Source organism: Lemur catta, chromosome 12 (genome assembly GCF_020740605.2).
Source record: "Lemur catta isolate mLemCat1 chromosome 12, mLemCat1.pri, whole genome shotgun sequence".
Taxonomy (NCBI): domain Eukaryota; kingdom Metazoa; phylum Chordata; class Mammalia; order Primates; family Lemuridae; genus Lemur; species Lemur catta.
The window spans coordinates 75,658,970-75,672,324 of record NC_059139.1 but is presented as its reverse complement, the minus strand read 5'-3'; the positions used below and the strand labels follow the sequence as shown (position 1 = coordinate 75,672,324).

Sequence of the window (13,355 nt, the reverse complement as noted above, 5' to 3'; positions counted from 1 at the left end):
TTTCTAAATCGGTATTAATGTACACACTACCGCATCCCCATTTTTTTCTGCAGAGTCTGAAGTCTAGATACAGATTATGAAGGATTTTTGGACAAAAACATTTCCAGTCTAACTTCCAAGAATTTCCCTTCACAAAACTTCCACCAGATGTGAGATTTCTTGTTTTTGTGCTGTTGGTGTCAAGCCACCCTTCTCTCCCACACCTAGTGGGTGACATACTTATCCTTCCAGGCCCAGCTCAAATCCTCCCACCTCCTCGCCTTCCCTCCTCTTCACTGCAGGCGGAAGGAAAGTCTTCCTTCCTCTAGACTCCCAGAACATCTGTGGATTGTGCCACTAAAGTGACCCTCTTGCTTTCTCATCAGGCAGGATTATTAGAATCCTCCTCCCCCAGAGCCTAGCACAGGTGCCCTGCCCAAATGACAAATTCAGTTAACATTTACTGATTGAAAGTACAACACAAAATCTAAAACAGATTCCCTTCAGGCTTTATTAAAGATACTTCATAAATTCAATGAGGATGAATTTGTAGATTTTACTCAAGAAAATTGATTTTACCTTCAAAATAATCTTATTACCTGCACTTAGAAAATCCATTTAGGAAGACAAAATATGTAAATAAATGACTCAAACTGTTTTTCTTGAAAACTCATTTCCATACAGCCAATCTGAAATTATTTCCATCGTTCATGCAGCTGGAAAATCCATCCCGAGAAAGGCAAGGGTTCTGAGTCTTCAGCTCCAGGAGGGAGTTTTGGACCATAACAACAGCCTCTCCCCAAGACTACCCACCCCAACTTCATATCATGTTTTGAAAGCCAACCAGTGAGGGCTCCATTTGGTTTAATAAAGAGTTTCACATACCTAGACCCTAGAGACACATCTTGCTTGCTAGCATTGTCATTTAGATCTGGGACCAGAAAATGAGTCCCAAAAATGAGTCCCAAGGCTAAGCTGTGATTTAAAAAAAAAAAAAAAAAAAAAAATCCTTGGAAAGCAATGTAGAGAATGGGAGCCAAGAACACTAGGCTGCATGTAAAGCTCTTAAAATATGCCTTTTACAATGTCAATTTTAAAAATAAATAAATTTGAAAAAAATGCCCTTTTAAATAGTCCTATTCCAATGTCCCTCTTTTGTCTGTAGATTCAGAAATTATATAGTCCTTCAATGATATCTGCTCAAAAAAGTCTCAAAATATTTAGTTAGTTGACATACTTCAAAGAAGCCAGCTGCTGATGAATCATTGCTCCCCCCCCAGCCTCTTCTTCCTCTTCCTCTCTGCCTCCAGATTTTTGCTGATGTTTGGAAGGTTCATCTTGCCACACGGGAGCCATTCGCAAGGGCACATTTGAGTTAAAACACTCTGAGGGCATTTGCCAAAGTAACTCTGCAGTCTTCAGACATTTCGATAGTACCTTGATTCACTTTGCATTTTTTAAAAACCATTCTTCCCACCTTATATTTGAAGAAAAAGTCTCTTGATGCAATGAAATAAATTAAGTGGTTTTATTTAAACTTTTGAGCAAAATATGCAAGGTGGTGGGGGCAGGAGAGACCGAGTAAGTATCATGACCAATTTAGACCAACAACATTCACCTCCTGAAGCTCCTGGCTAACTGATACTTGCATAAAATCAGGGTTTCATTAGGAAGAAGAAAGTAGCGGGGCAGTGGCTGGTAATCAACCTACAATGTCTTTCATAAACTGTATTCCTCATCCCTTCAAAGGATTAGGAATATAGTTTGAAACATTTATGCACTCCTTTCTGGCCATGGGAACTTCCTGAGAGTTTTGAGCTGGAAAATTAACATGAACAAATAAATATGATTAAGGTGTAAGGGATTTTGCAGCCTTTTATTCTGAAATTATGATTTTTCTCAACATAGATTCTAATTTGGTAGGTCCAGGTGGGGCCTATAAATTTGCATTTTGGGGAGTGATTGCATAGTGTTTATTTCAATAGATTTCGGGGTTACAAGTGTTTTTTGTTACATGGATAAATTGTGCTAAATTCAGGGCTTTTAGTGTGTCCATCACGAGAATAGTGTATCCTGTACCCAACAGGTAGATTTTTCTTTTTTTTTTTTTTATAGTATAAACACCTAAAATATTCTTTATTTCTCTTTGTCTCACTGATTTTTTTTATTTTTATTTTTTATTTCAGTGTTTTATGGGGGTACAAAAGCTTAGGTTATGTATATTGCCCTTACCCACCACCCTGCCCCCGAGTCAGAGCTTCAAGCGTGTCCATCCCCCAGATGGTGCACTCCTCCCTCCTCCTTAGTCTGCATTTGTAACACGTTTCCAGATAATGCCAACATTTCTGCTCTGAGGACCACACTTTTGAGTAGCAGGATTCTAGCAAACTGTGACCTAAACTTGTATTTTTCATTGTACTTTTTACTAATATCTTACACATAACATATGCTCTAGAATAGCGCTGTAATGCAGTAGCCACATGTTGCTATTGAAATTTAATAAATAAAGATGTTCAGTTCCTTAGTTGCACTAACCAGAATTCAAATGTTCAAGAGCCACATGAGCCTACTGGCTACCACATTGAACAGAATATGTATGAAAACATTTTCATGATCAAAGAAAGTTTTATTGGACAGCACTGTTCAGACAGAAGAAACTATTTATATTAATAGTTCTCTACCCTTTGCTGTTACCATGTCCTTCCTCATTCTGGTCTTCAATGGGGGAACATATTGTCCCTACTGGCTACAATCAAATTCATCTTCTTAGAATTACTTCAAGTCTACCTCTTCTATGGGACCTTTCCTACAACTCAAACTAGGTGTGCTTTCAGCCAACTTTAAATCTGCAATCCACATTTGTTTTTCCTCTGCAACGTGTTTTTACTCCAACTCCCATTTCTCTGGTTGTAGAAGTCCATTTTCTTAGGGCTGGGAAAGGGACACTACTTCCCACCAACTTGTCCATGTGAGTCAGTTGAACCTAACTCTACACTCCTACCCACAATCATTAGAACACCAGCCAGGTGAGAGCCAGAGACATCCATCTCAGGACATTTGCTGAGGAAGTTAAGATAAATGTGCTCTTTCCAACCGGGGTCTCTAAGCCGTCTGGATGCAAGTCTGCTGGCAGTCACCTTGCTATCCGATGGGTGGACCTTGCCTGAGAATGAAGGCAACTGGGCGGAAAGCAAAACCGAGAGATAAAGACATGAGTCTGGGTGACATCTCATACTTGGCCACAGCTGTATTTGGAGTGCTGTCTGTGTACCCTTGAACGTTATTGGGGACGATTTCCAATTTTTTCTTAAGCCAGTTTGTACTGAAGGAATCTTGTCCTTTCTAAACCTCTCTTAAGGCATTTGTGTTCTGCTTTGATATGTGGTAGCAACACGCTGCTTGCTAATTCTCTACTTCCTTTTGATCCACCCTTCAAGCATTTGAAATCACAACCGCCTTTACATAGTTTTACATTGCAGGTTTGTACGTGGCCTTGTGAACATATGCCCAAGTAAGTTTTCCTTTACCAGTTTTAATATTCAAATTATTTTAACATGTTGGTAATCAAATAATCACATTTTATGGAGCCAAAACTTAATTTTCATTATCTGCCAATAAAGTCTATTTTTATTAATTTCTCTAAATTTTTATACTTTGGTATAGACATATTATAAATTGATTAATCTCTTTACTGTGTAAGTCACCCCAAACAAGTCCAAATTTCTTAGTTGTTATGTACATTTACCTAACCCACATGTACGTACAGTAGGATCTATATTCTTCACCTGCACCGACCTCTCAGCTTTGAAGGAACTCCCCCAAGCCACTAAAGCTGTGTCTTAGTCTGGGCCTCCAGATCTCACTCTGCTGACCTACCTTACCTTCTGGATCAGCTCACGTGGACCTTCTTAGCTTCATGTCTTGGCCTACTCCCTGCCACAACTTTGTCCAGCTCATATACTGAGGTATATATTTACCTTCTACTTGGTTCAGAAGGCCCCATGGAAGCAGCTGCTGGGAAATTTCCTAGACTCTAACCACAAAGGTGCCCCCAAACCCAGATGTGAAACCACCACCCATGTGCCACCTGCTCTGTAAAACTACCTTTTCTAACTAGAATTGAGCTAAAGAAGAGGCAATTCATTCACGAAGGAACAAAGGACAGGCTCTCACTGCTTCATCCTACCCCTTTGTTGGGTTTTAATGTATCTGCTCACAAAATAGGATTAAGAACTACTCTAGAGGACCATGCACATGATAAGATTATCTTTTATTAGAGATCTTATATTACATATTCCCAAAAAGATATAAAATCTTCCAAGAGAAAATATCAAAACCTGTTGATTCCAAGGTGAGCAAAATGATAAAAATGAAAGCAAACGTTTTATTTCAGACAAAGGAATGTGAAAACATTTCGGCACAAATACAACAAACATATGGGAAAACAATTACAATGTTTTATAACACATTTTACACACTTTGTTTTAATCAGTATTTGTAGAAAACAAGGATTCTGAGTTCTTCAACACTGCAGTCACAACCCTAAATGAAAATTTCAAAGAAAAAAAAAAAGGGAGGCAGGGGCAGGGAGGGGTGGGGAGAAGGGGGGGGAGAGGGAGGGAGGGAGAGAGAGAGAGAGAGAGAGAGAGCGCGCGAAAGTGGAGAGGGCGCGCACGCAATGCACTGTTTGGTCAACTGAACATCTGTGATAATAAATGTAATAAAACCTAATCAAATGAATATACCACCAACATCACAACTGAAGTGTATGGTTTTTAGTGTATGCCAGAGACACTAAATTATTTAATCAGTTCTTGACCACAACCTAAAGCATCTTCTCTTCATTTCCCTGATGATTATCCTAAAAATAACTTCAAAGAGCAGAAACTTGCTGGTTAAAGAGAATTTCTGCTTTACTTGTGAACAGCTGGTGGCAACATACACTGAATAAAACCCCAACTGACATGGGACAGATCTATCTCAAACAACCAGAAGTGGCAAAACCACTGTTATTGCATCAAAATTTTTTATTTCATCTGATCAGAATTTCCAAAATGATTAAGCACACCCACTTAACCACAGAACACAGTGAACTCCCAGAGGAAGGTTTTACATTTAAGATGCAGTGAAAATACTGATCTTATTCCTGGGATTTGCTTCTGGCAACCCTAACATCTGTAGATGTCCACAAAAAGGAAGTGTCTTCTCCTTTTCTAGTTGTTTATTCCCAAAAAATGAGGAAGGAAGCTTACAGTACATGATTATTGCATGAAGTCACCCCCTTGTAATATCTCTATCAACAATGGTATTATTTTCTGAATTATTAAAGGCAAAGGAGTTTATGAATTTAAACACAATAATTTTAGGAGCTGCATCTTGAGTAAAAATCCAGAGGATAATCGATTTATATAGTGAAAGAGAAATTATTCTAATTTCTCTACAAAGATGTTGGAATGACAAGAGGTAAAATGGAAGTTTAAAGTCACATAATACTAAAGCTATTAATTTAACTCAGAATTTTCAAAACTATACCTACTCAGATTCCTTTCCACGTTGAAACTGAATAGCTTAAATGTTGCTGTTATTTTAATGTTAAGGAAACAATGATTCCAAATAAACTTTATTAAAAGTATTGTAATGGCACATGGGCTTAGAACTTCACTTTGAGGCTAGCACATGTAAAAACTTGGAATTAACAAACATATTCTTTAATAAGATAAATCATGATCAGCTACATAAAAGTGGGTTTCAAAATAGGGTCTATTTTTAAAGCATTCTCTTTTAGTAGTTAACTACTGTGAAATGGAAACAGTATCTGGATTTTGCATGTTACAAAATCTTTGCTTCAAGTTGCAGTTTCCTTGGCAGCAGCATATTTTAATTAACAATATTTTTCTTCCTTGTTTTGTTTTCTGACATCTCAGTACATTCAAATAGTCAAAATGTTTAGAGTAACATCACCACAAATTTAATGAAACAGATCAGAATGTGGCCAGCATCGTCAGGCAAAAATTACATAATTTATGTGTCATAGAAAATACCCACCCTGTCCCCAACCCCCCAACATCCCCCTTTCCCCAAACAGTAATATGGACACCAAAAGATTTAACAAGACTTATAAAAAAATAAGGCACATTTATTTTGATATGGTTAATTTTAAAATAGAAAACTCCATCTCGGAACACCTGTATTCAAATGAGCTGTGTAAAAAGATACCTTGTGGTACCTAAAATAGGTTTACGGTACCTATGGAATTGCTTCTTCTATTTTAGTGACAATGGAATAAATTGCACCTATCCCACATTGTCAAGTAATGAAAATATGCCTCTTTTTCTACTGCTGAATGATTTAAAATTAGGTATTTCTGGAAATACTTACAAAGGGTGGGAAGGGGAGGGAAAGGTTAAGACGTTCATTAGAAAAAGGTGTGAAAACCAACTACGTTTACCATAAGGGTCAATGGATTGCACTTTTCCACTTATTTCAACACAACATTTTTCTAACTTTTATCAATGGTTGCAACCATTTTGGCCATTAGCTTTTACCCACCAGTATTTTATTCCATTTCGGTCAAATGGGTATTTCTGTAAAACTAAAGAAGGATCAGCAACATAAATACTTACAAGAATCTCTTCACAACTCCCAACATGGACATAATTAGTTAGCATTTAACCTGAGATACAATCTGTTGAGAGGTTGTTTTTAAATATTTCTTCATTTGTTGCATCAATTCATACTGATGGTGGTAGTTCATGGGAGGAACTTAAAAAATAAAAAGAAAAGAAAAAGAAATCTGGTTGATAGCATGGCTTTTTTTTTTTTCTTACTGTACTGGTTAAAAAAAAAAAAATCACAGAATTTATGTTCTCACAGTAGCCAGAAGCTAAAATAATGTGCTTCTTTATTGCACGTCAAACCAAGAAACGTATAAAAGCCAATGATTCCCGATCCAAATGTAAAAGTCAGGTTCACCTCAACCGGATTCGGAATGTGCTGATTTCCATTGGACTCAAGGTGATCTCGCTAATATTTTGGGCGTCTGGAGGTGAATGCATCAAGGATAACGATGAAGGTGTGAGACTTTCAACAGTAAACTTGTTAAAAAGTTTCTGTACCAACATCTAAAAATTAAATGATAAAAGATATGCATATTTAGTCAACTTTGAAGAAAGATTAGTAGCACATCTGAAAGAATAAAACAGTATGTTGAAGTTTCCTTTTACAAAAAATAAGGAGGGGATTAAATATACACCTATTCGAGCTGAACACACAGAGGATCCCTGGGGAGAAACAGGAAACTGGTAACAGTCAAGGGCAACTTGTTCTGCACCCCTTTCCATACTGCTTGGAAATTTTATCATGCACAGGGGCTACTATTTCAATAAAAGAAAGGACATCTATGGGTCAAGAAGCTTTATTTACTTATTTTTTTTTTTTTGAGACAGAGTCTCACTCTCTTGCCTGGGCTAGAGTGCTGCAGCGTCAGCCTAGCTCGCAGCAACCTCAAACTCCTGGGTTCAAGCGATCCTCCTGCCTCAGCCTCCCTGGTAGCTGGGACTACAGGCACACACCACCATGCCCGGCTAATTTTTTCTATTTTTAGTTGTTTGGCTAATTAATTTTAATTTTAGTAGAAATGGGGTCTCCTCTTGCTCAGGTTGGTCTTGAACTCCTGAGCTCAAACGATCCTCCTGCCTCAGCCTACCAGAGTGCTAGGATTACAGGCGTGAGCCACCGCGCCTGGCCAGGGTCAAGAAGCTTTAAAAACATCCTTATGCTCTTTCAGTCAATATTAATCCATAACAATGGTGGTTCTCAACCATTTCTTCCTGTTCCAACAGAGTAGAGAGATAGGATACAGGCTCATGACAAGGAAGGCTCATTATGTTAAGTTCTAGTCTGTACAGTGGAGAGGTCATTTGGAAAATACTTCCCTCATCTCTGTCATGTTATCTAACATGTCTCCCTGAATTGTGTCACCAACTTAAGACTCGATGCCTCAAAAGAGAGATCAAAAACAGGCAGCCAGCAGGCAATGTTCACACTGAGCATCTGTTTGGCCTGCCCAGTGTTGACTCATAAGCAAGTCTGGATTCATCAGAAGACCTAGACCTGCATTTATTTCCCAAGGGAAAAGAACTGATTGGCGCTAAGTCCAGCTGCCTTTTGGGCTGCAGTCGATTATCCCACCGACGACCATCTCAATGCTTCCTTATTGCCAACCCCATGAGCTTCAGTTATTAAAAACCTGCCTTGCCCTCTGTTGGACTTGGGTTTACCATCGCTGAACTAGATGGCATGTGAGCATGTGCAGTCTGGGGGAGGTGGAAACGGGAGAGTGGGAAGAAGACACTTTGTAGGTTGGAAATGGAAAGCCTAGGAAATGACAAGAGCATTGCCTTCAAATACGCACAGTTTCTGGCTTCACATTTTGATGCTGACAAGGAGAGGAGACTGAGGGTTGAGAAAATGCTTTCTTAAGATGGGGAGATTCTAGCTAACTTGCAGACTGACAGGTATGAATCAGTAAAGAGGCAATGAAATAAGATCTTATTGCCAGGATTGTTTACGAAAAGTGAGGATTTCAAAGCACACTAACTAGATAAGCAAAAATAACCTTTCAACTTACCTTTCCCTGAGTAGTAGGACAAAGTAGTCCTGTGTTTTTGCTAGAGAATCTGCAATCGAAGCCTTTCCTGTGGAGGATCAAGGCTGCCTCATCGGAATACACACTGCCCCCCTGCAAACAAACAGACCACTGATGTACCCTAGAGACGTTAAAGCAAATATTTACAGTATTTCACACACCACTGTCTTGATGTCAACATCCAAAGGCACATTTATTTAGCAACGAAGTCATGCAAATTCATTTCCCCTCAAGTCCATGCTCACCGGGCCATCCACCTGCTACACACCCACCCCCACAGGCACTGAGCCAGGTGAGATTATGTCCTAAGGTTACTTGTTAAGCAACTTCACGCCTTGGTTTCCCCCAGCGTCCCTGAGGACTTAGCTTTCCTTTTGGCCACATATTATGTACTGTTTTATCAAAGTTTCTTCCAATAAAGCATTTCATTTTTATTTTTTGTTTTTTTTAATTTACACATCAATTAAATAAAGTATACCTGATTTTTAGAACTTATCTGGTCACTGAATGATATACCATCTATCTTAAAACCGAAACATGCTTCTTCATTGAATACTAATTTTTGCTAATTGCATAAACATTCTTAATCTTTAATGTATTGGTTCATTATTTTTATACAAGAGACATTTAAATTCAATTAGTTATGCTTTTCACTTGCTAGGCCAGCTCACATTTATTAGCTTGATGTATCATTTAAATTCACATTACAGAAGCTATTGTTTATGGGCAGGCAAAAAGAAAAATACTAAACGTAACAAGTCAGCTATGGGGAATCAGTATACATTTTCTTGCAATAAAAGTTCTCACATCCATTTAAATAACAATGTCAGGAATGGTTCAAGTCTTTGAACATTTTAAATTACAATTCTCTTAATAAATTTTATGTTTCCTAAAGTGGGAAGACATTTATAAAAACAAGCAAAATGAATTAAAAATCCTTAGAAACAGTTGAGAAATGTATAGTTATACAATGTGCTGCTCAGCCCTGACATGGTGATGTAAATGATTCCTTTCTCCCTTGCCTGGCCACCGACATGAATATCCAAGCTCTTGATCATCCTCACTAGGGGATAAGATTTTTTAATGTGCTATAGAGACACCTTTTCTGAATAGCTGCCAGCAACTCCACCACTGATTTGATTTTAATATGCCTGAACAGTTTAAAGCTGTCCTCACCTCAGATTCTTGGCTGGAATAACCTATGTTATGATGTTTCACACTGGTATTTTGCAGTGGTACTGTTAAGATTTTGTTTGAAGGGAGAGAAAAAAGTCATTTAAGGAATTCACAGGTCCACATCATATGCACAGTAGATTTAAAGCACACGATGAAAATTTCAAATGAAATTTCAACAAATTTCATACACCCCCTATTTAGTGCAAAAAAATACCACATAAGAAAATCCTTCACTTACTATATTCATAAGATCTCTGGAAGAACAACAAAGAGAATTCTATCATATGCCAATTGTGAAACCTTAGGCTAGTCATTTACTCTTCCTAAGTTTCCTTCACTGTAAACTGGAGCTGATGCTTATGTACTTCCTTCATGGGGTCCCTGTGTGGATCACTGTGTTGACAACACTATGGACGCTCGCCGCCCACAGCTGTGTGGGGCAGGACCAGCTAGTGCGTGAGATGCAGAGGTGGGTGGTTCAGAGCCTGGGCGAGGAGGCAGCTCGAGGTCTGGATTCCTGCTCTGCAATTTACCAGCTGAAGATTTTAGCAAGACCAGATTTTCCTTTTCCATAAAACAGAGATGAAGTGAAATAACATAACAAGGACTTGGCACAGTGTCTGGCACATAGGAAGCTCCTAGTATGTTGGCTATTACTATTTCTATCAATGTAATCCATCAAGTAAGTATTGGTGATTATTTTCATAAGTTACAAGTTAAACAATACTCTCATTTAACTTCTTATTCATATATATCCTTTACTGACATTAAAACTTTGCAGCTAAAGAATCAGGGAACTCCCAAATTATATGTCTACAGTTGTATGTCAAAATCATAATAAAGTCCCTAATCAGATTCATAGATTAGATTGCCTCTTAATTAGACCTTTTTAAAAGCATGTATCACTATTAACCTGAAGCATTTGGCCATTTTAACTCATTGGACCATCCTTAAAAACCACTCGACAGCAGGCATTGTTAAAATTCTTGCAACACATTTGCTCTTGGAATAATGAATTCATAAGGCTTTTAGCAACTGAAGAAGACAAAAAAACTACGAAGTAAAACACCTTTGGGATTCTATTTTTGAATTCTACAAGAGATTTAAACTAACAATACAAAAGTAGAGATTAAAAAAAAGTCATAAAAAGTAACTTTCGCTGACAGAAAAAGTTATACTTTCTCTCAAAACTAAAACTATATCACTATTGTAAGGACGAAGTGAAACAGCAATCATCTTGTCCAAGTTTTGAAAAATCAAATATTCATGAAAGTATCAGTTTTCAAGCAAAAATACCTGAGGCAAAGCAGCAGTTTTTCAGTTTCAAAGTCTGTCTAGACATTGTATTCCCCAAAACACTGTTTTTCAAAGTAGGGAAACTGAATTTAGCTTGAATATGCAGGAAAACAGATCCCTTCAAGCATTCCCACTGTATGCTCTAGGAGAGTAAACAGCTTTTGGAAGAACTGTTTTTACATTCATTAATGCATTAGTAATATCTGGACCCCATAAATGGGAGGGTGTGGGGAAGAAAATTTACAATTTTTGCAATTGTGCCCAGCTCTGTGTTAGGTGACTGCCTCTGTTAAACAAGCTAGATCACATTTGAGGCTGGATCACTGAAGTAAGGCTGGGATGTTCAAAAGCTAAGACAGAAAATCCATGGCAATGCTTATTTCAGTAGGCAAAACCAACACCCAGCTCATAGATTAAGCTGGGCCTGTGAGGCTTTTCCAGCAACTCAGCAGAGTTTGGGGGAAGGTGACTTGGTTTGCAGAATGAAGCCATGAAAATAAAGCTGGGCTGAGACAAAGCAGGATCAGAGAAAGGTCTGGCTGCACCATGAACCATTCCTGTCACTCTGAGTAAATCATTTAATCTCTGTAGATTCTGTGAACTAGGTTAGACTCATGAAGAGTCCCTTTGAGGACGGAGGGACAACCACAGTGACAGTAACTGTAATTGCTAATACTTGCCGGGCGCTTGCTGCGTGCCAGATCCTGTGCAGAACGCTTTTCACCTATTAACTTGTTTTATCTCACAACCACCTTTGAAATAGTTGAGGTGGTACACAAGTTTCTGTTGCCATATGTAAATGTATGGGTAAATCCCTATCACAAGGCATTCTCTCTCATACTCAAACAGCAATTATTACTAATGACCCTGCATTCGCCCGTAATGATCTTTTCCCTCCAATGGTTGGTGAAGCCTTCTGTGGGTGGCCCATTATTATTCAGTACACAAGGGAAAACAGTGTATTCCCCAACATTTTCAGCACTGCCCCTCCCTTCCTGTCCCCATGCAAGAGGCAGGACAGGGCTCCAAGGAGGGATCTGGAGTCAGTCACACTTACATGTGGCCCCACTTAGGAGCTGTGTGCCCTGGGAGGTTACCCGCCATCGCTAGGGCAGTGAGTTTCCTCTTCTATCAGATGGAACAAAGATATTTTCTACCTTCTTGGTGGTGTTGTGAGCTTTAAATAAGGTTCATGTAAAGCACTTGGCATGATGACTGGCACATAGACAATTTTAGGTATATTTTTTCCCAAAAAAATCTGAGGAATTATGAATAAAGTGTATCTGGAATCTAACCCAGAGTGACAAAGGCTTACTCTGGCAATAAACTTCAACCTTCTCCAATTTATAGAAATAGTGCCACGTTTTTACTTCATTATTATTAACAATCACACTGCTCATGGCTGAACTATCACAGTTGAGAACCTTGACTAGTCATGCACACACAGGGCTCACTACACGCCAGACACTGTTCTACAGTTGAGAACCTTGACTAGTCATGCACGCACAGGGCTCACTACACGCCAGACACTGTTCTAAGTACTTCACAAACATTGTCTCCAATCCTCAGAACATCTCCTAAGGTGGCTACTACCGTCATCTCCATGCTACTAACGAGGAAATGAGGACTGAGGGAGTTAAGTGACTTGCTCCAAGTGGAGAAGGCACGTTCAAACCCAGGTGATCTGACTCCAAAGTCTGGGCTTTTACCGGCTTCCTTCTCCTGCCTTTGTCTGGCTATGAATTGGTGCTCACAGATACCTAGCCAGGAGAGGAATGATAAGGATTATTTTTGGTGTAACATAACAAAATGCTGTAAACTAAAAGAGATAACCCTCCCTGATTTAAAGCTTGGAAAATGAATATTTGGCTGATAGTTCCAGCACAGCTAAAACCATAACTTATCAAAAAAATATATCAATTCGGAGAGCAAGGTTTGGAAATTTTAATTTCTATCCATCTGCCACCTACCCACCCATCCATTTGTACAGTTTCACACAGAATTTAAAGCCACTCTGAAAATTATACATGCACATGACAATCTCTTCTAAGGAAAGGAATAAGTAAATATTCCTCTACTGACCTGGATGAGGACTTAAGATGTGAGAGTTATAGTATTTCTTTCTCATAACAAAAGAAACTTGATTTGGTTATTAATAACGGAAGGGTCACAAATCAGTCAACTTTTGGAACTGCAGTAAATATTATATGTGCTCCTACTCACTGTTTTCCTGGGGAAGAGAGGGTCTGTAACTTTG

At 38.6% G+C, this 13,355-nt stretch overlaps 1 protein-coding gene across 5 annotated transcripts in view; it reads right to left on the bottom strand.

The window, feature by feature from the left end:
- Positions 1 to 5,203: 5,203 nt before the first annotated feature.
- Positions 5,204 to 13,355, bottom strand: part of MAN2A1 (mannosidase alpha class 2A member 1) — a 167,583-nt gene continuing 159,431 nt past the window's right edge. For 3 of the 5 annotated variants that reach the window (XM_045566453.1, XM_045566454.1, XM_045566457.1), the window contains 3 exons: positions 8,609 to 8,719; positions 6,952 to 7,100; positions 5,204 to 6,741 (listed from right to left, as the gene is read on the bottom strand). In XM_045566453.1, the coding sequence (XP_045422409.1) occupies positions 6,711 to 6,741; positions 6,952 to 7,100; positions 8,609 to 8,719 (291 nt within the window). In that variant the 3' untranslated portion in view covers positions 5,204 to 6,710. Of the gene's footprint in view, positions 6,742 to 6,840; positions 7,101 to 8,608; positions 8,720 to 13,355 lie in introns of those variants that run through there. The other 2 variants (XM_045566455.1, XM_045566456.1) reach the window with 1 other exon arrangement.